The following is a 23,330-nucleotide window of genomic DNA, read 5'->3' on the forward strand; positions in this document are numbered from 1 at the left end:
GGTACAACTAATCAAATCAGAGGCAAACTAATGATCAGATGCAGCACATAGATTTTCTGAAGTAGTTCTTCTTCTACCCAGACCTCTACAGGCTTTTCAAAGACCACTGACCCCCATCTGAAAGGCTATGCTTTAAGATGTTTCTCATTTAACAATAATAATAATAATAATAATAATTTATACTATAGGCCAAGAGACAAACTCATGCACAAACAGCATGCATTAATGGAGAGGTCTCAGAGTGATTATAGAACAGTTTTGGGGTTCGATGCCTTGCTCAAGGGCAGCTCGGCAGTGCTCAGAAAGTGGACAGGCACCTCTCCAGTAACCAAACCAATTTCCGGACATGGACTTGAACCGGCGACCTTCCGGTTCCCAACCAAAGTCCCTAGTACAGACTGAGCTACTTTTGTATGTTTTCTAAGCCCATGATCAAAACATTACCATTGAACATTCCTTAAGTGTGTTACATCTGGATAGCATTAGAGTGAGAAGAAAACCATGAACCCACTTTGAGAGCCACTGCCTCAAAGACTACACTGTGGACCTTAGGCGTGAAGCTTAACGCTAAGGCTTCTTTATTTATAATGTAAAGCTGCCCTGACAGGGCAAACATCTGTGCAGAAAGCCCTGCTCAAAAATGATATTACAGAGACATGCTCAACACACAACATCCTGATCTCTAGAGCTGAAGGCTTTAAGAACCATGTGTAACAGAAACAGCCCTTTTTTTTCCAGAGTTAAAAAAGACACAACCTCTTTGAAGATACTCTTAAGTTCCCTGAGAAATACACACCGAAGGGACTTCCTTCCTGCCTGTATTCGCACCGACATGGTGATGGTTCATATGAACCTTGACGTTATCTACACTGGCCAACAGTGATTTATTTTTTCGTAGTCTTGTTTCAGTTTCTTTATCTTCTCATGGCACTGCTTGGCTGGGTGGTGGATACCCAATGGAGCAAGCTGGCAGGGAATACTTGAAAAGATTTTCATATTCGGTTCTGGCGTGTCAAAATTGTGTGTCTCTGTCACATAAACACTCAATAATGCCTGGACTTCATCTTTGTTTTTTGTGTGAGTTTTGTTGTTTGTTTGTAGTCGGTGTTAAAAAGGATTTCTGGGCTTTTTTTTTCTTCTTAGAGCGTAGGTGCAGTGGTGGCAAAAGTTGGAGTGAGAAAGTAAAAGAAACAAGAGAAACACAAACTATACTGTACTCACAAAACACCCATGGTGACAAATCAGCACTTTTTCATCTAAAAGCTGCACTACAGCTACATTATATACAATTATTTCAATGATTTTATTGTCTTCTTTTCTCACCAGTCCCTTTGTTAAAGAGCTCAACTTGAAAGATCTTGAACTCCTCAGTCTTCACTTATTCAAAAAATTCAAATATTCAAAATCTTACTCCACACAGAGTATACTGGGACAAAGTTCAGTAGACAGTCAGGGGGGTGCACACACTTCCTGCTGCTGCTGCAGCTCCAGCTTTCTTTTGGTGTCACCACATCAAACCACAAAGTGATATGCAGAGCAGAGCAGATATGTGCTGTTTAGCTTTCCCCAGCCTGACCAGACAGACCACAGAGTAACCTCTCGCAGCCGCCCCACAAAAAGTGCTTCCCTGCACACTGGAAACTCCCCGGGACAAACCCCCCCCGTTCAGTCTCACACCTTTTGGGCTGTCAATAGAGGTGATACATTCAACATATAAACATGCACACACAATTGGAGTTAATTCTACTTTAATTTGTGGGTATTTTTAAGGGTGTGGGTGTGTGTGTGTATAAACATGTCTTTGTAGGCTGACTCATGTTTAAACTACTCGTTTGCTTGTTATAAGCCGACATAAACGTACGCTAAATTAAAAGACGTCATCGTCTGCCATTTTCCTAGCAGCTGACCTACTTCTACACCAGCGCTATAAAATGAATTTAACACGTAGACCAGAGCAAGCAATGTGAGTGTTAAAAACAATGTGCTGAGCAGATTTAGACTCAACTAGATCTTCAGACTTACAGGCTTAAATAGAGGATTTTCATTTTCATTTATCTACTGGCAAACCCCCCCCCCCCCGCCCAAAAAAAAAAAAAAAAAAACAGAGCTAGAAACAGAGACGTGGAAGGTATGAAACATAACTTATTCCAACATGACGTTCTTGCATAAGCACTCTGACTAGACAACACACACGAGGCCAGGTGAAGAGGGGAGTCTGTGAGTGAAAAGCCCAACACTGTGGATCCTGCACTCCTCTGGCTCTTACATAAGACTGACAGCCAAAGTGCGTTGGACTTTGCTGATAATCACCTCACTTACATTTGACAACACGAGGAAGTAAAACGTACATCTCGCGCTATCTGGACTCCTAAACATGCCTTGATTAAATCGCACCGAGCACTTCCCTGTTTCTCTCACATTATATGATCAGAACTATACCAAGTCTAAATCTCTATGTTATGCAACATGAGTCTAAAAGGGACACAGATAAAACCAAACATGTATGAGAAATCTTTATTCCAAAATAAGGCTTTAACTGACTTATTATGCTTAATACTACTTCATGTGACACAAATAATCCATGATCCCTGCTCAACCAGTTCACACCCTGTTGCTGCTGTATTATATAATAAGCAGGAACTGCATTACTCAAAGGTCACCGGCGGAGACAGGAGCCAAAGGTGTATCTTTTATGTAACACCCACACAAGCACGAGAAGACAACTTCATTAAGTTGACACTGAAAGGGTGTGAGTTTGCTGAAGAGGAACTGTGTCACAACGGTTTATTGGGGCAATAAAGGAAAAAAAGAGGAATATGAAGATTAGCACGTGTGGGACGAAAGGAGCAGCTTATCGCTCAAGCGTCTCATGTACATCAGAGATTTTTGTGTGCAGACAGACAGACAGACAGACAGACAGACAGACAGACAGACAGACAGACAGACAGACAGAATCAAACAGGTGTGTGCACGGATCATCTTTCTCATTCTCACACCCTCATGTATAACCCCTCTTCTCTACCCCTTCTCCCGAAACCTGCGTTAATACACACACGCAGACACGCACGCACGCACACACACATTGTGGGTAAACAGCTCCTCCACACTTTTATTGGCAATTACTGCTGAAGGTCACACATCAGCGGAGGGGCTGAGTTCCAGGAAGAAAAAAAAAAGCCAGGTTCTTATGCAACCTCGGCCCGGACTTGGCAGGGGCCCAGGAATCGTGCAGCTCACAGGCAAGGAAAACTAGGACACAACCTGAATGACTGCCACATTCATTAGCTCGCACACAGACACGGCACGCACAGTCACAGTGCCCCCTATTGGCGCCTAAAGGTGATGCAGGGGAAACACCCTTTAAAATGTAAAACGGCTTTGTAGACAGTATTTGTATTTGTAAGAGCAGATCTCATACAAATATGGAGTGCACAGCTCTACTTTATTATTATCATTAACATTTCAAAGTTTAAAAAAGATATCTCTATGAATTTCATTCATGAATTGAGTCATATGGTTTAGTTTGATCTTTTATGCCTTTTCCTCTGTTAATATCTTTCCTGTCTTTGCTTTGTCTTGAGCTCAGAGTAAGAGTAAATTATATAATTCCTGTGATGAGGTTATGATAATGTTACAGTATATAGGAACTGTGATGATGTTAAATTATCAAGCACATAGCATGTTCCCAAAGGATTCCTTTACACCTTGAAAGATATAGTGCTTATAAAGGCAGGAAGTGGAGTGTGTGACATGAACTGTATGAGGACAAAGTACAGAAAGTGCAGATCTGGAGATAATGTCCACATGCACAGAAAACATGTCCCAAAATGACTTTCCATACATGTGGTGCTTATACAGGCTGAAAGTAGGGCACGTTTAACACCGCCTGTGAGGACATTGTGCAGAAATGCAGCACTGGCAGGTTGCCAAGCCAGCAAGCTATTTACCTTGGAACAACATCAAGTCTGTTGTGTAACACACAGTCGCACCACAGCACTCATCCCCATACACTACCTCTATTTGGCAGTGTTTTGAGTTTAATTGACGTTAGTAATTATGACTAAATGTGCAGCGAGTGAGTGAGTCCATGACATAGAACCAGTGACTACTACTTGTTTCCAGCTGTGGCTCTACAACCTACAACACGAAAGCAGCTACTACAGTACAGTTACAGAACAAAACTCGTACACAAAACAAGACAGCAGCGAGGGAAAATAAGGACACAAGTGAAAGAAAAAGAAGAAACAACCTTAGGCATATCCATCTCATCATCAAAGGCCCTGAGCTGAAAGAGAACACAGGTTTGACTGGGTTAGATAACATCACAGAGAGGAGGAGGCTGGAGAAGAGGTCGGTCGTACAGGAGGACCTGTTAGTTGTGTGAGTTAAGACGGCAGAGATACTTCAGCAGCGTAGAAGAATGTGTCTCCATGAATGGCTGTGAGAGTCGAGTTGGTGCACTCTCATAGAGCGGTGAGTGTGGCTGAAAGCATTTCTGACACATGCTCAGTGACTGCAGAGTGAACTGATGTGCCAATTGCCTTTAAAATAGTGTTGTTTGTTTTGTTTTTGTGCTTAATCTGTAAATTGTGTTTCTATCCATCTGATACTGCTATATCATAAACAGAGGCACCTTGCTACATGATTTATTTAAATCAAAACACAATGATTATCCTATGTTGTTGTATTTATTGCGTTGTTTTCGTTGCAGGTTAATTCACTTGTCATCATTTTATTTTTCACTCTAAATAAAGAAAAAGAGCATACGTTAGTATTATTATAATGCATCAAAAATACAAAGCTCTATAACTTGTCAATAGAAATATCTTGTATATTTCTGCATAGACATCCAGTTACTTTTTAGGAAACAAAGTTAAGGAAAACTTATTAGAGGTGTAATAACTCATTAAACACAGTGCAGTTAAGAGTATATGCTAAGTCATAGCATGTTCCTAAAGTGTATCTGTCTGCCTTCTCTGTGCTCTGCAGTTCCTCCTACCTTCTCTCCATATCCTCGGTCTTTTGTCATCATTTCTCGTAGCGTCTGCAGAACTTTGATGCACAGCCTCTCCTCATTCTCCTCCAGCAGCTGCTTTGTATGTTTGATCAGTCTGCAGATACGATAATACGTCTTACATGTCATGTATACTCTTATTCATGAGTCTTTTATACAGAAATGTAGGAGGATATTTGCGGTGCTTACTTGCATATAAAACCTCCACTCTCACACTTCTTGCGCGAGTCTGTGTTTTCAGGAAAAAGCAGCTCGGGCCGGTGAAGCACGTCCACCAGAACCGACAACTCCGCCTGGACCAATGGGCGCAGCCGGTCCTCGAGAGCAGACACAATGTCCTTAAATCGGGAAAAATGAATGTCATTACTACTTGAAGGAGTTAGCAGTCGTGTAATCAAACGAAACAAAAAGAAATACTGCACCTGCAGCCTCTCAATGATGTTCCTGTAGTCCCGTGAAGCAGTCACCACGGAGTCTCTGCGGGTGGCATTACGGGCAGAAAGTCTCCAACTCATGGCTGTCTTCTGGACGATGTTATTGGATTTCACAAACAGGTTGTTGACCTGGTTGTCCAGGTCCACAGGGATGGCTATAGCTCTACCTTTGGCTGCGTAGACAAATCAGATCATAGCTTGAAATGTGAACTGTCAAAAACAACATTTTTTTTGGCAGTTGATGCGAGTCTTCAGACGGCTCTTGATCTTACCGACATCAGAGAGCACCTTGATACAGCTCTCAACAGAGCCTTTCTGCACCGGGATCAACCAGTTACAGTGATAGACCCTGAACACGGCCTGCAGCAGCTGCACAAAGACTGGCTGTCTGGTCTGAAAACAAGAAACAGAACAGAGGCACAGAGGTTAAAATGATTATATTCATACAACTTTTCTTGTACTTTGAGGAAAGATTTGTTCTTGACAACATGAAAGTACCCATCTGTTATCCAACATCTGGACCTGAGAGTTTGCCTTTACATTTGACGAACAGGGAACAGCAAGAGAGTGCGACTACACCTGTAGTTAAAAACAGTGCACTTTCCCAGCGACTGTTTCTTACTTTCAAAACCACAAATCCCTGAGCAGATAGTTGTCCGACAAAGTCCAGTTTCATCACAAAATCTCACCCTAACATACATTCTTAACAAGGCTTGTTAAAAATGCATGTTAGAGTGAACACCCAACTCTGTGTTTCCCTGCTGAATTAAAGGACAATAAATACCTGGAATATTTTCCCCAACAGAGAGGCCTGCAGCAGAGGATACAAGCAGTGAAGACATAAAGTAATGCATGCAAAATAACCAAGAAGCATTACACAGTTACCTACAAATACATTACACTACATTCAAGATTCACGTTTAAACCCCGAGGCGACATGTTAAGTTAAAGCAATTTTTATGAATATAAATCTATGAACCTGTTTGTAAAAAGCCAAACAGGCCATTTACAGCCATTTTTTCTTGGTGTGTTTGCACAGGGAATCATAAAAACAAATGGGATAATGCTGGACCAATAGTTTGTAACTAAGCAGCGGAAATATTTATTTTGTGCATAAAAGATGATACATTTATTTCATTGGTTATGTGAAGAACAGGGAGCTATTTGTGTCTCCTTAAAGGACGTGACTGATCAGGGGGAAAAAAAGAAAAAAGATTTCAACGATCTTGATACATAGTCTAAGCTGAATTTTGTGAGCGGCTCGACAGGAATATTGCTAAAATAATTCTGATGAACACTTTCTGCGGGGGACAGGGTAGTGACGTTATTCAGAGTGAACAATTCTAAAGTCTCAGAACGTACACAGAAGGACTGATTTCATCACTTCAGGATGCACTCAGGGAAAAGGACGGTCACGTCTAAATGGAAGGATTTTGTACGGGTATAATTGCTATTTAGTTTGACGTAACATGACGTAACTGGCACATACTCCATCTGTACTTACATTCTGTCTGATGGCAACCTAGAGAACAACACATAGTGTACATTACCACATTGATTATCTGTTTGTTAACAAAAATCGGGCAAAGGATCCTGTTCCCTCGGCCACTTGTTGATCAAACCCACCTCAATAAAATCACGGTCAACAATGTATCCTCACCTTGTTAAAACATGTTTCCTTAAAAAAAAAGAGTGACAACATCATAATGCTACTATAGATGCTGTCAAACTCTGTGTTGACATACCTGCAGGCTGGTGCTCTGGTCAGAGAAGGGGGAGCTGAAAAAAGTCGTTATGATGCTCATGACCGTCTCCGTAACGTAGCGCTCCAGGATGGTGTCGGCGTGCTTGCGGTCACTTGTATTGTTGCAAACCTGCAAATGCCAAAATGTGACAAAATGACTCCACTAATCTAACAATCCTCACTCACTCAGTGAAGTTTAAAAAAAAAAAGGTGCCTGGTATTCCTTACTCTACATATGTCAACCAGGAAGTTCTCAAAAAGTTTCCACATGTGGTTGGAGGTGTAGATCTCCTTCATCTCCACCTCAGTGTCCACATAGCAGTGGTTCAGGAAGTTGATGTAGGCGATCTTCACCTGAACAGTTGAGACAACGTGAGAGCAGTTGACCTCACATGAACAAATCTCTTGACTGTCAACATAGTTATGTTGCTTTTATACATGAAAATAAATGAATGTGAGGTAAATTGTTCCATGTTAGGTTACATTTCTTTTAATTTGATCATGGGTTTGCTCAAGCTTTCGATTAATTAAAAATCACTTGGTAAGCCTCTACATTTACAGAGTGTCAACCGAGCCTGCTTCGTAGGGCTCTAACCTCAGGGATGCAGTCTTCATGGGTCACCACCCGCACAATGTCATCAAGCGGTAACAGCGAGTTACACTTGATCTCTGTGTAGACATTCTTGCCCTCAGTACAGACTGCCAGGAGCTCCACCAGGTGTATGTGGTACATCAGAGGACTGTTCTCATCCATGCGGTCTCGCTCGGATCGCATCATCTGCACCAGGGTTTGGAAGGAGGCTCGGTCATTATAGAAGACCAAAACATCCTCTCCAGCATTCACCAGCTGTAGGAGGAAAGAGATGTGGATCAATATGTCCAGGGGGAGAAAAAAAAGGAAATTGTAGCCAAGCTCACACATTAAACAGGAGATAATGATGGATGACCTCTGCCATGACGATGTCCTGACACTTTTTGATGAATTTATTCTCTGCTTTGACAATCGTCTGAAGGAACTTGAGGTACTGCACGTTGCGGCCGTGTGTTTCTATGCAGTGAACGAAGTGCTGAACCACGCGCTCGTTGATCTCACTGCACAGCTGGAAGTTGTTCATGAAGATGTGCTGCATGGTTACGGCCTCTAAAATCTAAAAAGATAAAGAGGAGCAGAGGAGCAACAGAACAGATCTGCCGTGTTAAAATGAGCGAGCTCGGTGTTCAGTGGTGGCGCTTGGCGTGTCAGGACTGCTCACCCCTGGGTTTAAAAACAAGTTGATGTGTTTGTGCAACAGTGCTTGGTTCTGTTGGTTTCCTGCACAGAAGTTTTGTAGAAACTGGTGAGCTAGCTTCATGATATCCTGCATACGCAGATCTTCCCCCTAAAGCGTGAAAAAAAAAGAAAATACAAAAATTGAGGTTTCACCCACTTTTTACAATCACAGTCATTAAACAATATTTTACTGATGAAACCTTCTCATAGGGAATCTGTAGGAGCTCCAGGACAACTGCATGAGCCCCCATGTTCCTCAGAAGCCTCTGCTGCTGTTTCTTGCTCTTCCTGCCTGACAGACCTTCCTGGACACACAGCCTGCTGAGCCGTAGCAGGATCTGACAGACAACAACAACAAAAAAAAAGGATGAGTTGTTTGGGAAATGTTCCTAAATGTTTAAAACAATGCGAAAACATGCAAAATAGGAACAGGCAGATCCAGGATTGTTGCGCTACCTCTTTAACCACCCTGTAGTTGTAGCTGCTGGTGCTTTCTGCTTTTTTCGGTTTGTCAGTTCCCCCTGAGTCCCCCTGCAGAGTGCATGAGAATCAAACACAAATAGGGGTAACTGTTGTAAAAGTATTAATACCGACAGGCTCGATGTGTGAGTGTGTGTGTTTTCTTTTGATGTTCAATGTAACAAACCCTTTTATCCTCTGGCTCAGCAGAGAGCCCCTCTCCTGCATCCATGCCTTCATCTGGTCCCTGCCTCTTGTACACCCACAGCTCAGACTTCTCCACAATGGAGCGCAGCTGGTCCAGGTCGGACTTTATTTGCTTGTAATTTTCCACATCCTGACTGGTGACGAGCAGCTGGACCTGCAAAAACAAAGTAAATGATGTATATGAAATGTATTAAAATTTAAGAATGCATCCATGCATTTAAATCAAAGAAAAAAAAAAGACATCTCCCATGGGATTAATAAAGTCTATCGATAAATCTATCTATCAAAGTTAGAGAACAACGTTTTTGTTAACAATATGAACAAAAAGTTAAATAATCAAATGCACATCAAATTTCACTTCACATTGTTATTGTTTGAATTGCAAGAGTCTGTGGTATACCTGCTTAAAAGCCTGTAAGACTTCCTGTCTCTGGCTGAAGTGCCTAAAGAGCAGGTGGAGCGCTCTGGACACCAGGGGAGGATAGTCATGCATAGTTAAGTGGAGAAGAACCCTCAAAAAGGTACGGCCTCCGTGATCGTCCAGGTCCAGAGGGGTGTTCTCTTCGCTAGACACATAGAGAACACACACTTCAAGGAAAACCTCCACCATCTCTGTCATTTTGTGACTCTTTCTTTAATAAAGCTGGGATTACCTTCCACCAAATATTCCCTCCGCCTGTTCTTCTATGTGCTCAAAATCCAAAGCCCCTTGAATAATTCAACAGCAAAGAATAGATATCCATAAGACAAGAACTCAAAGACCCAAACATTTACAGAAACACATTTGTTTATAGGTCTGACCTGGCATATTGTTTGGCCCTTCCACTGCTCCAGTTATAGATAAATCAGTCTGGGAGTTACTCTCATCAAACTCCCTTTTGAATATAGACAGCAAACAGGAAATCCTGTAGTCCAGGCGAACATTTAAGATGAACTGCAGGGCAAGACAATACAACAATGTTTTTTTGTGTGACTGAGAGGAAGAAGGGATGTTGTCTTCGATATTCTGTATGTCTGAATATGTATTAAGGTGTAATAGTTTTTGTCTTTCACCTGCAGGATCTCAATAATCTTGAGCTTGGTGTCCATCACTAGTATGTCCTGTTTCTCAGGTTCTGTCTGGGTCTTGGCCGTTTCTCCATCAGAGCCGTTGTTTAAAGTTGTGGGAAGGAAGCCCCCCCCTCTCAGGACCACCTGGGACATCAGCTCGCCTACTCCATGAATGGACCTCATCACATTACTGCCTGAAAACAAGCAAACGCATGTGCACATCAAGTCTTTGTCCATGGCGCATCTTCCTCCTTCTCTGACCATGCATTCAGCTCATACCTTTACTCTCGTCCTCTTTTACCAGCTTGTTGAATGGGAAAATGTTGCTCACGTGGACGCAGTCAAGAATCGCCAGCAGGATCTTCGTCAGTCTCAGCAGGTCACTGAAGTTGTAGAAGCCGAAATAAATCAGGTTCCTGGCCAGATTAACCACCTGAACATGGTAGATAAAGAAGATGATGATTTACTGTTTTTTTTTTTTAACCATCCAAACGTAACAAATAAGACTGACCTCAAAGGTGAGCTTGTTCTTCTCCTTATCTGCAAAGGGAAAGCTCTGACACACCACATCTCTCAGGTAGTTCTCTACAAACTCCATCGTCTGAGAGAAACGCTCCTTAATTTCATCTTTAGATGTTCCATCATTGTCATAACTCATGAAACAACAAGAAAGGTACAATTAATTTACAACGGTAATGAAAATCCTATCTGTCTGCATCACAGAAATAATCACCACTTACACAATCCACTATGTTTGTCTATTTACTCACTCATCAATGGCGATCTCTGAGGGGATCTCGGACCAGAGTCGGGCATATTTGACAGGTGTGACCTGCTCTTGAGGGTCACGGTCAACATGCATGTGCAGCATCATGCGGCAGAAGGAGGCGCGCAGGTCGTAGGGCAGGTCTTCATCTGACATGCAGCGTAAGATCAGGTCTACATCCAGCTGCCCTGAGATCTTGTTGATGGCCAGGTACTGTCGGTCCAGACACATCCTGGCAAACAAATTCAGCTGGTACCTGAAGACACAAAAACATACAAATAAAGTGACTGTGACCGTGCGGTGATAGCATGACAGCGTTATCCCCTTTAACACATTGAGCCAAAAGGACATGAATAGTACAGTAACTACCTGTAATAGCTGATCACCTCCTGGTCCTCCTTCTGGCCCTCTTTAGCATCCTGGGCCAGTTCCTTGATGCTTTTACTCCGGATCTCTTTATTGCTGTCTTTCCAAAACAACCACACCTCCTCTTCATCCTCCTCCGACTCCACAGAGTTCTCCCCGAGCGGTGCTCCCTCGATCTCGAATCTCGACAGCACAAGTCTGCAGGAAGAGGGAATGTTTCTTCATGTAACCATGGTTTGATAATAAATATTTGCTCATAAGTGATACTTATATTTATTTATTTTATTTAACCAGGTAATTAACCCATTGAGCTCAAGATCTCTTTCACAAGGGTGACCTGGGGTGACCTATATGCTCTGTAAATGTTCAAACAGATTCTCGTGTGGGAAGATCGGCCCTGTACTCACTTTGTTTCTATGAGGATGTCTGCGTTCGCTGGCTCGAGCACTGCATTACAGATGAGCTCCTGGGTCACAGGGATAGACTTGTTCATCGACACGCACAGGTCTGACAGATAATCCAGGAACCTGGACAAAAACACACAAGGTATGCAAAATTCAACCAAAGCCAGAGGTCAACATTTAAAGCACCAAATCCTTTCAAACAGAACAGGTCTCCTGTCTTAGGTCTCCTGACTTATTGACACACTTCACTTTGACTCCAATCACACATTTTATCTGACTTTTAAGCTTCTAACACTGACTCTACACATAATGACAAAAACTTTGAACACCCTTACTTGTCAGTTAACAGCTGTGCCACTTTATACTGTTGTGTGACGACTCTGTCAGGAAAGTGAACTTATTGTGTTTTATCATGTATTTTGTTGTGAGAATAAGCAGATAATAATCAGAATACTGCTGCACAGATGGCCTAGCGGTTCGGCTATGTCCCATGTATGGTTGCTGTACTCTTCCAAGCAAGCGACCCAGGTTCAGGTTCATAGTGTTCACACAGACAGATGGAGTGAGACAAACCTGGGCTCCCGGTTCTTGCGGACCAAGCTAACAAACGTGTCAATCTCTGCAGCAGTGATGTGTTTCTCCAACAGCTTGCGGTTGTTGTGGAGCAGGGCTGTGATTGTGTCCTCAGCCAAGACATCATATCCAATCTGTTTCTGCATGAAGCGGAACTGTTTGGCTATATACTCCTATAGGGCAGAGAGATAAACAGTCTGAGCATACACACAGCAAAATAGAAGTGCACAGACACATTGTGAAAAATGGCTTCTTTCCCTATCTGCTTTTTCTTTGACCTTGAATTGACATTATCTGATACTGAAATCAATGGACACGGGCCAATTTGGCCCATTTTTCCATCTTTGTTCAGAAAACCCTGCATGTTCACACAGGCCATACTGCCTACTATGTATCTAATGAAATGAACCACATGCCAATTACACTGTAATGAGTTTAAGAAAAATCGACTCTTCTCGGGAAATGGGAATGTTGTGTTCTACACTGAAACATTTTTGTCATAGAGCTAGCTTTTGATGCTGCTATCGTACTAACAGGAAATTTGATTAAGAACAGTGACCCTTGAGGAAAAGCATGGGACATCTCGCCAATCATTGTGGATTCTGCGCATTTGTTGTTTCCATAATGATGTTAAGGCAGCTACAGAGCAAAGGCCCTTTTCACTTATTGTCAGACTCAGTCAATGTAGTTGGAAATGATAGATAGATAGATAGATAGATAGATAGATAGATAGATAGATAGATAGATAGATAGATAGATAGATAGATAGATAGATAGATAGATAGATAGATAGATAGATAGATAGATAGATAGATAGATAGATAGATAGATAGATAGATAGATAGATAGATAGATAGATAGATAGATAGATAGATAGATAGATAGATAGATAGATAGATAGATAGATAGATAGATAGATAGATAGATAGATAGATAGATAGATAGATAGATAGATAGTTTATTGATCCCGAGGGAAATTCAGTAGCAGTATACAGACAGGCAGGACACAAGACATTAGTTACAATACACACCCGCTGTCCCCCCTCCCCTCTGTATACAATAATCCCCCAAACAAGATTTAGGAGCCCCTGTGTGATTAAGAGTAAACATAATTACAGGTTAAACCTGTGCAGTTAGCATTAGCATTAGACTTAAACTTATATAGCATAATGTACATAACCTGTGAAGGAGAGAAAAACATGTGCTGATTAAAAGAGACCTGTAAACAATTAAAGAGCCTTAGAAACAAAGTGCTGACCTTCTATCTATACACCTTTATACCAATTTCAATCTTTTATCCACCCAGTGCTAATGCTCATCGAGCCGGCTTTTAAACTGACAAAATGCACCTGGTTCTTGCGGTAGTCCTGCTGAGAGTGACGTAAAACCCGGTAACACAAGCGGCAGATATGTCTGAAAGGGGCATGACGCTGGTCAGCCAGCTCCTCCAGTCGCAGCATGGGCCCATCCCCGCTGTCTGTGAATGGAGCCTGCAGCAGCTTAAAAATCTGGGAGCAGGGAGAAGGATGTAGAAGTTGGAACCACAGTAAAGTTTAAGACAAGACAGCATGATAATAAGAAAGCTTGTTGTTTTGAGGGGTGATAAAGAACGTTTTACAGATCGTGAAACAAGTTCACACTCGATGGAAGAAATGATCGAGAGAACCAACGAGCTAAAGATTTACCTGTTTGAGAATATTCTGCTCTCTCATGAGTTTCTGTCGTTCCCTGTTAGGCTTATTGACCATGATCTCCAGAACATCCTGTCCATTATTGGGAATATCCACCACAAAGAACACCAGGTCCTCAAGCAGCTTCGTGACAGCTCTGGTGGCACATTTGAAAGAAACAGACAAAAAAATAACTACCTAATAACCAGTTAGAAATCTAAACTCTGGAACCATCAGGCCTTTGTTACCTTCTCTCATTCTGTGTGATTGTGCCTTTTTCCAGCTTCCCAGCGATGGAGGCCAGCACTTTACTGGCATCGTTGGCAAAGTCGAGGTCTCTCACTTCAGCCGGAGAGACAGGGACTATGGCAAACGCCTCTTTATCTTCCTTCATGGCTGAGGTGCCAATCTTCAGTCACAAAGGAAATAAACGTTTGACACTTTGGCCGACCTATTCCAATCCTTTCTCTGAATACTCTAACAAGCGATAATGCAAGCTACCATTGTACTTTGTATAATACTTACACGTAGCATGACAGGTTTTTCCTCCTCCTTGTCGATTGGTTGGTTGGTGCTGTGGACCCATGTGTTTGTGCAAAGGTGTCTCAGGCGCACATACGAGTTCCTGAAACACAAATGAACATTTTGACTTATCATGATACTATTTGTGAATCAGAAGTACCGTACTTGAAAGATACACAAGGACATCTTGAATACGAAACTTGTGACATGACAGTCAGCATCTTCCACCAAAAGGTACCGGTACACCTTAAAATCAAAAGTTCATAAAGCATTTTTTTTTTTTTAACTTCTCTGCCTCTCAGACAGTCCACATTTGCAGCTGCATGCATTCATAACCATGTCACAACTAAGAGAGAGACTTGTGACAAAACTGTGTGGCTCCATCTTACATGAGCCTCTTGACCAGGTAGTCAAAGAGTTGACTCATTTAAGTCTGTCTTATGTAAAGATGCAGGACTTTTAATTATGTGAACAATGTCCATATGCAGCATCAGCTACATACTGGCAACATGTGCTTACAATTTGGTCCTGCTTTGAGTTGCAATTTAAGAGGACAAATTCTGTTTACAAAAGAGAGTTTAAGTACATTTAAAAAACATTAAAAAAACAACAACACTGCTTTGTCCAATTCAGCACTCATCAGACGCCTCCTCAGCTGACTAGACTTTTGTACATGCTCGCATGAGCACATCACAACATGTAGCTGGTGATTTACGCAGCTTCCTTCTTCTGAAGAAATTCTGTTAAATCCTCTGTTAATGATGTTTTTCACACACACGTACACACATCTGAGTGCAATTTGTAACATACAGAGCAGGAATCTGCCTTAACAACAAAAGTTACATCCTGCCAGAAAACATAATCTGTTTGCTGCCAGTTTATTAAAGTGAAAATTCTTATTCATCTGTGTCACTACATGAAGAGAAAATCCATCAGTATAACCAGGATGATATGTACAGTATTATCAAGAGAAACAGGTGGCCACACACTGTCTTATGTTAACACACACACACACACACAACACTCCTTGTTTTATAACCATGAAGATGACTTCATATCCCGTGGAATTCCCAGACTTGTGACACGTCTAATGTTTGGATTTCAGTGGAAAGAGTGACGGCTAGTGATTAAACCGTGCTTTCATCTATATAACAGGCCTGAAACACTTCCCCACCTTCACATTATGGCCTTCTTACCTGGGTACTAGTGAGTCTCCACCTCTCAATGTGGTGGGGTCGAGCTCAAATATAGAAGAGATATCATTTCCATCTGGCACAGACACAAGCGTGTACATGACTTTGTCCTGAATATTTCTCAAACGGGCCCGTAAAGCTTCATGCTCTGTGTCCAGCTGGGGGAGGAAGTAAATATAAATTAATAGACATAAACATAAATTAGCATGAATTACAGAACACCTTCTTGAAACGCCCACATGATAAACATTTTCAGCATGTCACTGCCTAGGTTAGATTAAGATCAATACATTTCAGTTAAATGATTAACTGTAACTCCTGAAATATTTCTAGGAATTGACATAAGATTGTGTATGTGACGTGCAGGGTTTCAATCCCTGCTCAAAGTCCCTCGTCCTGAAAAGAGCACAATGTGCATTTTCTTTTAGCACAAGTCTAAGTTATATAACAAAGTTTTCATGAAATGACGTATAGTAGTTACCAGAAAAGACTCAATTAAATTAGGGAGAGCTCTAAATTTGCAAGACAAGGAACATTTGACAAGCTGTTCATTTATTCTTGGCCTTTAAAAATTAAATTAAACTGAATTTGAAAGGGATTTTTAAGTGCTATTTACAACAAAGCTTAGCTTTGTCAATAGGTATTTGTTCTCATATTCTTCTACCATACTTAAGCTCCTCTTGGTAGCACATTTTTACATTTACTTAATATAGCTTATAACTCACAGACTGACTGAGAGATGATTTACTTCCTGGTCAGCAAATGTTAAAAATCTTTGGATTTACAGCAGTCATGGTGAACTTCAGCAAAAACACCATGGCAACCACACAAAAAAAAGTATTTCAAGTTAACTGCTGCCATCTGCTGGTTCAAAATGGTGGTGCTGCAACGCCAACTTCACCAAATCATTAAGCAATCTCAAACTGAAATAGGCCTCAATAATATATTTGACACCCTTTAGTCATGAACTGTTGCCTTTTAGCAGACATTAACAATGTAGAATGAACAAATATAAAATTGTTGCTCCTGCCAGTCGATTACAAATAAAGCATTCTCAAGTGCCACAGTATTACTCCCAACCTGTAATGTTTTGTAATCCATTAAAAAATAAATGGTTATTGTATTGGTAGTTTCTTGCATGTATGTTATGTTACCCACTATAAACTATCATGTGTGTTACCCACTATAAACTATCATGTGTGTTACCCACTTTAAACTATCATGTATGTTAACCACTATAAACACAAGTCTATATGTTTGGCTCACTTACTGAGGAGCGAGACTCCAGGCACTCCTCTTCATAATCTGGATTCACCTGAAATGTCACATCATGATTCAGCAGTCAGAATGATTGCTGAGAGTCAGCACTGCAGTCAAGTTTTAAACTTTATTGAAGACTATTGTATGAAACAAGAACGCTTCAAAGAAGTTGTTTTTGGTGTTATACCATAAAGGTGTAAACAAATACAGAATCCTGCCGCAGAGATGAATACAGCAGACACGTTCACTGGCCATGGTGAACCTACCTCTGCAGCCAGGTAGTGTCCTGTGGCCAGGTGTTTGAACCTGAACAGGCTGTTCCAGTATCCGGCTCCACCTCGACAGGGATCATGCTGCACAACCTGCAACCAGAGCATACAACAGAATATTTGATTCAACAGCACACAATTTTTTTATTACCTTATTACCTGTGGCCTACAAACGCAGAAAAGACTGTCAAAAACAATGATATTACTTCAACACTTACACCTCATACATAGCAAAATCTGCAAAAGAAAAAAATGAAATGGTCTTGCCCACCTCTATCTCCCATAAGGCTTTGCTGCTTGTTGCCGAGGTAGCTGACTGACGTCCAGTAGTGCGCAGAAAAACGTATTGCTTTTTTCTGTGGTCATCACATGTTAGGAATTTCTCCTGCTCAGCATGAAACAGCCGTACCACGTCACCCTAGAGAGAGGGAACAAATTTGCAACATAGTTTTCTTATTTTCATTTATTATTATTCAAACAAAAATATTTTGTATAAAATACAGACCTGCTGTTTCTTTTTTTGGATAACTGTCAAAATAAAATGCATTTGTCTGCATGTACAGTAGACAGTTTAATTCTTATAAGATCTGGAAAATAGCAAAGCCAGCTGCCTACTGAGGTCTGATGAAAGTAAGGACATAATGTAAAGGAGTTTAATACATAATGGAAACCATATATTGATTTTTATCAAGGATGCATTTAACTTCTTCCCTGAAACAATGTTCTGTTGGAAGTATGTGATTTAAGTCTCTACCTGCTGCTGTAGGTATAAGATGTACTGTATTTGTGCCATAATCCTTCAATGAACAGATTATAAAAACAGTCTGTCTGAGCGGTATTATTAGACAAACCCCTTTAAGGATGATCTCCTGATTGTCGCCCCATTTCATGAACAGGACTATCTTCCAGCTAGTGTTACAGTTGACTGAGTTCACCTGAAACACAAACAATCAGAGATGTGACTGCAGGTACAATCTCCTGGCAGCAGTCCAACACAGCGGGAGCACACAACAACTTTGTAGATGTTAATGGGATAGTTCAGTGCTTGTAGAGCTTAATCTTTTCCTTGTTTCACAGAATCAAACAATGGCACAAAGATGATATAAAGAAAGACATTTTATGTTTCTAGGAATTATCTGGATTATATTCAAAATGAATAAAACAACTGCAAGGCTCTCTGATATAATAACTGAGGTAATGTGGTAAAATAACTCAGAGCACTTTTGTATTATAGCGAGAGACCCTAAATTAGCAGCAATAGCTTCACTTGGAGGACAAGAAAATAATAAGTGTTGGACATCAAGGAGCTCATAACACAGAAGCAGTTCTAAGAAAAAAGCTATAATAAGGTTCTACAGACACTCCCACACAAACATGTGAGGAGTGAAGATGAGTTGCAGCCAAACCTCATTGCAGCCTGGATTATCCACGAGCTGGTGTGTGCTTGCATGGAGAGGCTGACCAGCATTCACTGGGTTGAGGACCACTTTGTCTCCAATCACAACCTGCAATAAGACAATAAGATGCCAGGATGAGAAATAAAGGATAAAAAAGTTAACATTGCCATTTAGCACAAGCAGAGCTACCAAAGAGGGAGTGTGTGATGAGATGTTAACTAGAAGGCTAGAAAATTGTCACTAATAATTGTTTTCTATTGACTCGTTTTAGACAGGACTTGTAAAATAACTTAAAAGTAAAATACTTTCACTGGTAGAACTATAGCGTTAATAAGCTTTCAGATAAGAATCTTGTTTCTGCATTTCAGAGGGCTCCTAGCCATGCTGACGCTAAAGTTAGCTTGGCTTGTTTTAAAGTGCTCAGCCTGGTTCTAGTTTAGCATTGCTCCAGTGTACAGAGCCTGATAAGCCAAAGCATTTTTACTGTCAATAGGCTTAATAATTTCAATAGGCTAGTCGTAATACTAGTTTCTGATGGTACTCCTTGACTAATACCACAAAACCAATAATAAGCTAATACCAAGTCTTGTGGCTGGATCCGTGTTGGGACACGGCTAAATCAAACAAACTCTATGCTCACATCATTTATTTATACATCGTAGAGTGCAACTCAAATGCAGTATACTTTACATTGACTCTAACATGCATAGCCTACAGGTGATAGTGGAAGTTTCCTGTATTTTTTTGGTAAAAGTCCTGCTGCTCTGCCCATGTGCCATGCCTAATCTAAGAAGAGCTTAGAAGAGATGCCCTTTTCTCTGCCCAGTGTATTTAGTCCTTTGGCACAACCACATGGCTTCCAACTGCAGGGTGAACATACTGGTGCCAACAAGAGCTTTGTTAGCAGGAAAAGACCAATTGGGTGTTGGCAAACTTCCATTCAGGGATAGAGGTAATAAGACAGATCCCTAACACGGAGGCTAAGAATGGGAAAGAAGACCTGTGCGTTGAAGGTCTGAACCTTTACTCTGCTATCTTAAACTTAAAATATGATTCACAGCTGTATGCACACTTCAAGCTCAATTGTAAAGATTGAGACTGCCCATTAAGATACACATCTACAGCTTGAAATGTTAAACACACATCATCCCAGGCACAGTTCAGTCCTTTGCGTTGCCTGGTGTTGAGCGACATACAGATCGTTGTTCCCACAATGCACCATGTCAACCGATAAATGACACAAGATGACTCACGCTATCCCCGATGGAGCGTAACTTGTAGAAGGGCTGGATGTAAAACCAGGAGCCTTCGTTTCCTGCAGTGTCCAACATCACTCTCATGGCATTCTTTTCTAACAGAGCAGGCAGGCGTTTGTTCACTGTCAGGTATTTGTTGCTCTTCAGGTGGAGAAGCTGAGCAGAAAGATGATACAGACAATACACATGAATGATGAAAACTGATGTAAGGAGAGAGACCGCTTCTTAATACAGTGATGACAGGATTGAAGTTTTTATTGCAACACAAACAACTCATATTCCTAATTAATGAACTGCAAAGTACTTTTTAATAACTACTCTAGCTTACATTAGGACCCTGTGTGTGTGTGTGTGTGTGTGTGTGTGTGTGTGTGTGTGTGTGTGTGTGTTTTATTATTTAAAAAAAAAAGTACTTTCTCCTGCATTTCCGCTTTGCTCTGGATGCATTTGTATATTTGTATTTAATAAATTTGTGGGTATGCGAAATTTCACAACATTGCAAATTAAGAACATGGAACCTGTTGTTTGTATCTATTTTAATTGTAATGGTTTCAGTCTAATATGAAATCAGATGGATTTTATATTAAAATGTGTGAGATTAAATCCCTTTCTGTGATGTCAGGTCAGACCCTTCTTCTTTAAAGCAATAGACTACTTTGTGACTTGATACCAAGCAGAAAATTAGGAACAAACCTGTATGACATTCCCGTACTGAATTACTGTGCCGAGCAGTTTTTTGTTTTCAGAGTCATTTTGCTTCTTTTCCAAGTCAGCTGCACTCTGGAAGTAAAGAATGAGATTAAAACTGTCTGCAAAATTGTTCATAACACCAGTTAAACACGATAATGTGATCAAAGTAATCTGGCTGGTTAGCTGTTAAACAGAGCATAGTTGCAGCAACGTTTTTCAGGGAAAACTTGAAGCTTTAACAGTAAAGGGCTTTACCAAAAAAAATTTGGCTCACATCTCCATGGAAACGTAGTAGATACTTCAATCCTTCATTTTATGGTCAGAAAGCAGATTGCTTTAAATGGTATTGTCTCCAAGCAGATAAAGAGAAAAGGAGTGTAGAGGGCAGAAAGGTGGGACAGTAGGAGTAAAAGCCTTCAGTAATGTCTATAAAAGGACCTCAGCAGATTTACTAACTCTACATTGCTCTTAAACTGTATTGTTGCACATACAGCAAGAACATTTCTGCTCCGTGCTTTGCATTCAGTTTCAACCAAAACTATCTTGACTAAAACCACTACTTCTTGAAAAGTAATGCAACCCTGTCCACCTTCTTCGAATCCTTTGAGGCACAAGAGCACGTACAGTATATATGTGCCAAGCTGCTCTGTGGGGACTGCAGGCAACTTAAACATGTTGTTTCTTCACTCACATGGAGTTTGTTGAGCAACACCGTGTCTGTGTTCCCTCCAGGCTTTGCTGCTTTCCAGAACTGCTTCTGGGCCGAATAGCGGTTCATGGGACACAGTCTGAACAGACAGTCTGGACAGAAAGAGAGAAACAATAAACAAAGAGATGCAGCAAGATACATTAATAGAGGGAGAAAAATACAGACATGAAGTCAAAGAGATAAATTTGTGATAAGTTGTGTACACAAGGTGGGGGGGGAAAAAACAACATATAACAGATTCTGATAATCAAGAGGGTATAAAATAAAAACAGTTCATAGTGAAAAATAGTAAATGAGTTTAAAGCTAAAAGGAAATAAAAACAACTTAAGAAAAGTAGAGCAAAAATGTTGATGCAGTTTGGAAAGGTCACTTCTACAGTGTAGGAGACGGGTCAGTGCAACAACTTAGCATAAACCAACACACACTGAAGGACAGGCCAAACAAGATGATACAAGATGTTCACCCATACATAATGCACAAAGGGTAGATATTTCACTGAAAAAATACCTTGTATTATAGACCTATGAGTTTCACACATCACTGTGTGCATGTGTGTATACGTGTGTTTGCGCTTTATACACGTTCATTATTCTCCTTCAAAAAGATTAAAGGCCGTTGTGTATTTTAGGGAGCAAAGCTGAGATGCGGGGAAGCGTGTGTGTGTGTGTGTGTGTGTGTGTGTGTGTGTGTGTGTGTGTGTGTGTGTGTGTGTGTGTGTGTGTGTGTGTGTGTGTGTGTGTGTGTGTTATACAAGTGAAGTAATATGTGGTTATATCCTGCGGTCTGGACAGCACTATTGAAAGTAACTTATATGTGTATGTGTGTTGTTGCCGGTCAGAGTTTGTAACCACAGCACCAATGAGATCCTGCAGACGTCACCAGACTCTTATTGTGCTGCTCATTTTCATAGATACAGCACAAACGGGCTGGGAGGGGGGAATTCGTCCTTGAATTTGCATGTGGACAGTTTAAGCATAGCATAGTTCCTCTTCTGTCCCAGGAGAGTCCCTTCCTTGTGTCAAGCACACACAGGTTTTTGAACCAGCGAATAGTGTGGTTAAGCAGCTAAAAGTTTACCAGAAGAGAAACATGAAAATCCCCCCCAAGCCCCCCCCCACCAACTCCTGCAACATCGCGACTCCTCCCTCCGAGGCCTGGCTTCCCTCTAACTTCACCTCTCGTCAGACCCAATTCTCTGTTCTCAGGGAGAAAAAGAGCTGAGAAAAAGAACAATCCGTCCATCCTTCCCATTTCTGTCTCTCCTTCTTTCCTTCTGCTATTGCTGCAGTAACATGACCAAATAAGGCCAGTCAAGAGAAGGGGAGTGGGATGAGAGAAGTAGAGGGTGGGGACTCCCCTATCTTCCCCCCTCGACGTTCTGTCATCCCTCCTTCTCTCTCTGTCCTGAATTCCTCAACTCTCTCACACACTGCTCTCCCCGGCTCTCTATCTTGCTGATCTTCCTCCTAACCCCCCCCCCCCCCCCCCCCCCCCCCCCCCAACCACCAATAGGATATGGTTTACTTTTGTTTGACCCAAAATGCAGTAAGAATACTTCAGAAAAGTGAAGTGAAAGAAAAATGAGGAAGACAGAGGAGAGTGAAAGAATGAGAAACAAAGAGGGAGCAGTAGAGAACTGAGGCTGCAGAGTGAGATGGTCTTTAAGTTGACACAGACATTTATCGCTCTCACACACAATCACAGCTGCTGTATTAGTGACACAGGACCAAAACCCACTTCAGGCTAATCTTTAATCATAAACAGCTTGAAGAAACAACATGTCAGCTTAAAAGTACTAAAATCTTGAGTAAGAATTCCTTCTGGGGTCACTGGGCAAGATGGAGAAGGAGGGGAGATGTTGGGCAAGTGTAGAAGGCAGAAAGACTTCAATGATTCATTAACATTCCTCCAGTTTAAGACCATCTTTACAACCACAACACCACCCCATGAACTATAATTTATGAAGCACACACAATCCATCTTGTTGAATCGTCTGAGAAATGATCAAATCCTGCTTGATGGGTGTCAAGGCATTTAGCCGTTTTGGTACTTGACCTAAAAGAAATATATTTGGAA

The 23,330-nt window shown here is 41.3% G+C and overlaps 1 protein-coding gene across 5 annotated transcripts in view; it reads right to left on the reverse strand.

The window, feature by feature from the left end:
• Nucleotides 1-23,330, reverse strand: part of LOC306822187 (inositol 1,4,5-trisphosphate-gated calcium channel ITPR1) — a 63,308-nt gene that overhangs the window by 29,460 nt on the left and 10,518 nt on the right. For 2 of the 5 annotated variants that reach the window (XM_079341011.1, XM_079341010.1), the window contains exons 4-39: nucleotides 21,236-21,345; nucleotides 20,548-20,634; nucleotides 19,852-20,010; nucleotides 18,608-18,706; nucleotides 18,053-18,136; nucleotides 17,473-17,619; nucleotides 17,199-17,294; nucleotides 16,943-16,987; nucleotides 15,676-15,830; nucleotides 14,483-14,582; nucleotides 14,206-14,366; nucleotides 13,973-14,114; nucleotides 13,637-13,795; nucleotides 12,288-12,460; nucleotides 11,718-11,837; nucleotides 11,314-11,508; nucleotides 10,949-11,200; nucleotides 10,690-10,831; nucleotides 10,458-10,611; nucleotides 10,182-10,372; nucleotides 9,930-10,062; nucleotides 9,782-9,836; nucleotides 9,529-9,694; nucleotides 9,109-9,282; nucleotides 8,919-8,993; nucleotides 8,663-8,800; nucleotides 8,446-8,571; nucleotides 8,140-8,340; nucleotides 7,788-8,039; nucleotides 7,421-7,546; nucleotides 7,194-7,322; nucleotides 5,721-5,841; nucleotides 5,437-5,621; nucleotides 5,204-5,352; nucleotides 5,000-5,111; nucleotides 4,250-4,285 (exon numbers count right to left, since the gene is read on the reverse strand). In XM_079341011.1, coding sequence (XP_079197137.1) covers nucleotides 4,250-4,285; nucleotides 5,000-5,111; nucleotides 5,204-5,352; nucleotides 5,437-5,621; nucleotides 5,721-5,841; nucleotides 7,194-7,322; nucleotides 7,421-7,546; nucleotides 7,788-8,039; nucleotides 8,140-8,340; nucleotides 8,446-8,571; nucleotides 8,663-8,800; nucleotides 8,919-8,993; nucleotides 9,109-9,282; nucleotides 9,529-9,694; nucleotides 9,782-9,836; nucleotides 9,930-10,062; nucleotides 10,182-10,372; nucleotides 10,458-10,611; nucleotides 10,690-10,831; nucleotides 10,949-11,200; nucleotides 11,314-11,508; nucleotides 11,718-11,837; nucleotides 12,288-12,460; nucleotides 13,637-13,795; nucleotides 13,973-14,114; nucleotides 14,206-14,366; nucleotides 14,483-14,582; nucleotides 15,676-15,830; nucleotides 16,943-16,987; nucleotides 17,199-17,294; nucleotides 17,473-17,619; nucleotides 18,053-18,136; nucleotides 18,608-18,706; nucleotides 19,852-20,010; nucleotides 20,548-20,634; nucleotides 21,236-21,345 — 4,949 coding nt within the window. Of the gene's footprint in view, nucleotides 1-4,249; nucleotides 4,286-4,999; nucleotides 5,112-5,203; nucleotides 5,353-5,436; nucleotides 5,622-5,720; nucleotides 5,842-6,232; nucleotides 6,260-7,193; nucleotides 7,323-7,420; nucleotides 7,547-7,787; nucleotides 8,040-8,139; nucleotides 8,341-8,445; nucleotides 8,572-8,662; nucleotides 8,801-8,918; nucleotides 8,994-9,108; nucleotides 9,283-9,528; nucleotides 9,695-9,781; nucleotides 9,837-9,929; nucleotides 10,063-10,181; nucleotides 10,373-10,457; nucleotides 10,612-10,689; nucleotides 10,832-10,948; nucleotides 11,201-11,313; nucleotides 11,509-11,717; nucleotides 11,838-12,287; nucleotides 12,461-13,636; nucleotides 13,796-13,972; nucleotides 14,115-14,205; nucleotides 14,367-14,482; nucleotides 14,583-15,675; nucleotides 15,831-16,942; nucleotides 16,988-17,198; nucleotides 17,295-17,472; nucleotides 17,620-18,052; nucleotides 18,137-18,607; nucleotides 18,707-19,851; nucleotides 20,011-20,547; nucleotides 20,635-21,235; nucleotides 21,346-23,330 lie in introns of all 5 variants that reach the window. The other 3 variants (XM_079341013.1, XM_079341012.1, XM_079341009.1) reach the window with 2 other exon arrangements.

The sequence above is a fragment of the Symphodus melops genome, assembly GCF_947650265.1.
Source record: "Symphodus melops genome assembly, chromosome: 4".
NCBI classification, from domain to species: Eukaryota; Metazoa; Chordata; class Actinopteri; order Labriformes; family Labridae; genus Symphodus; species Symphodus melops.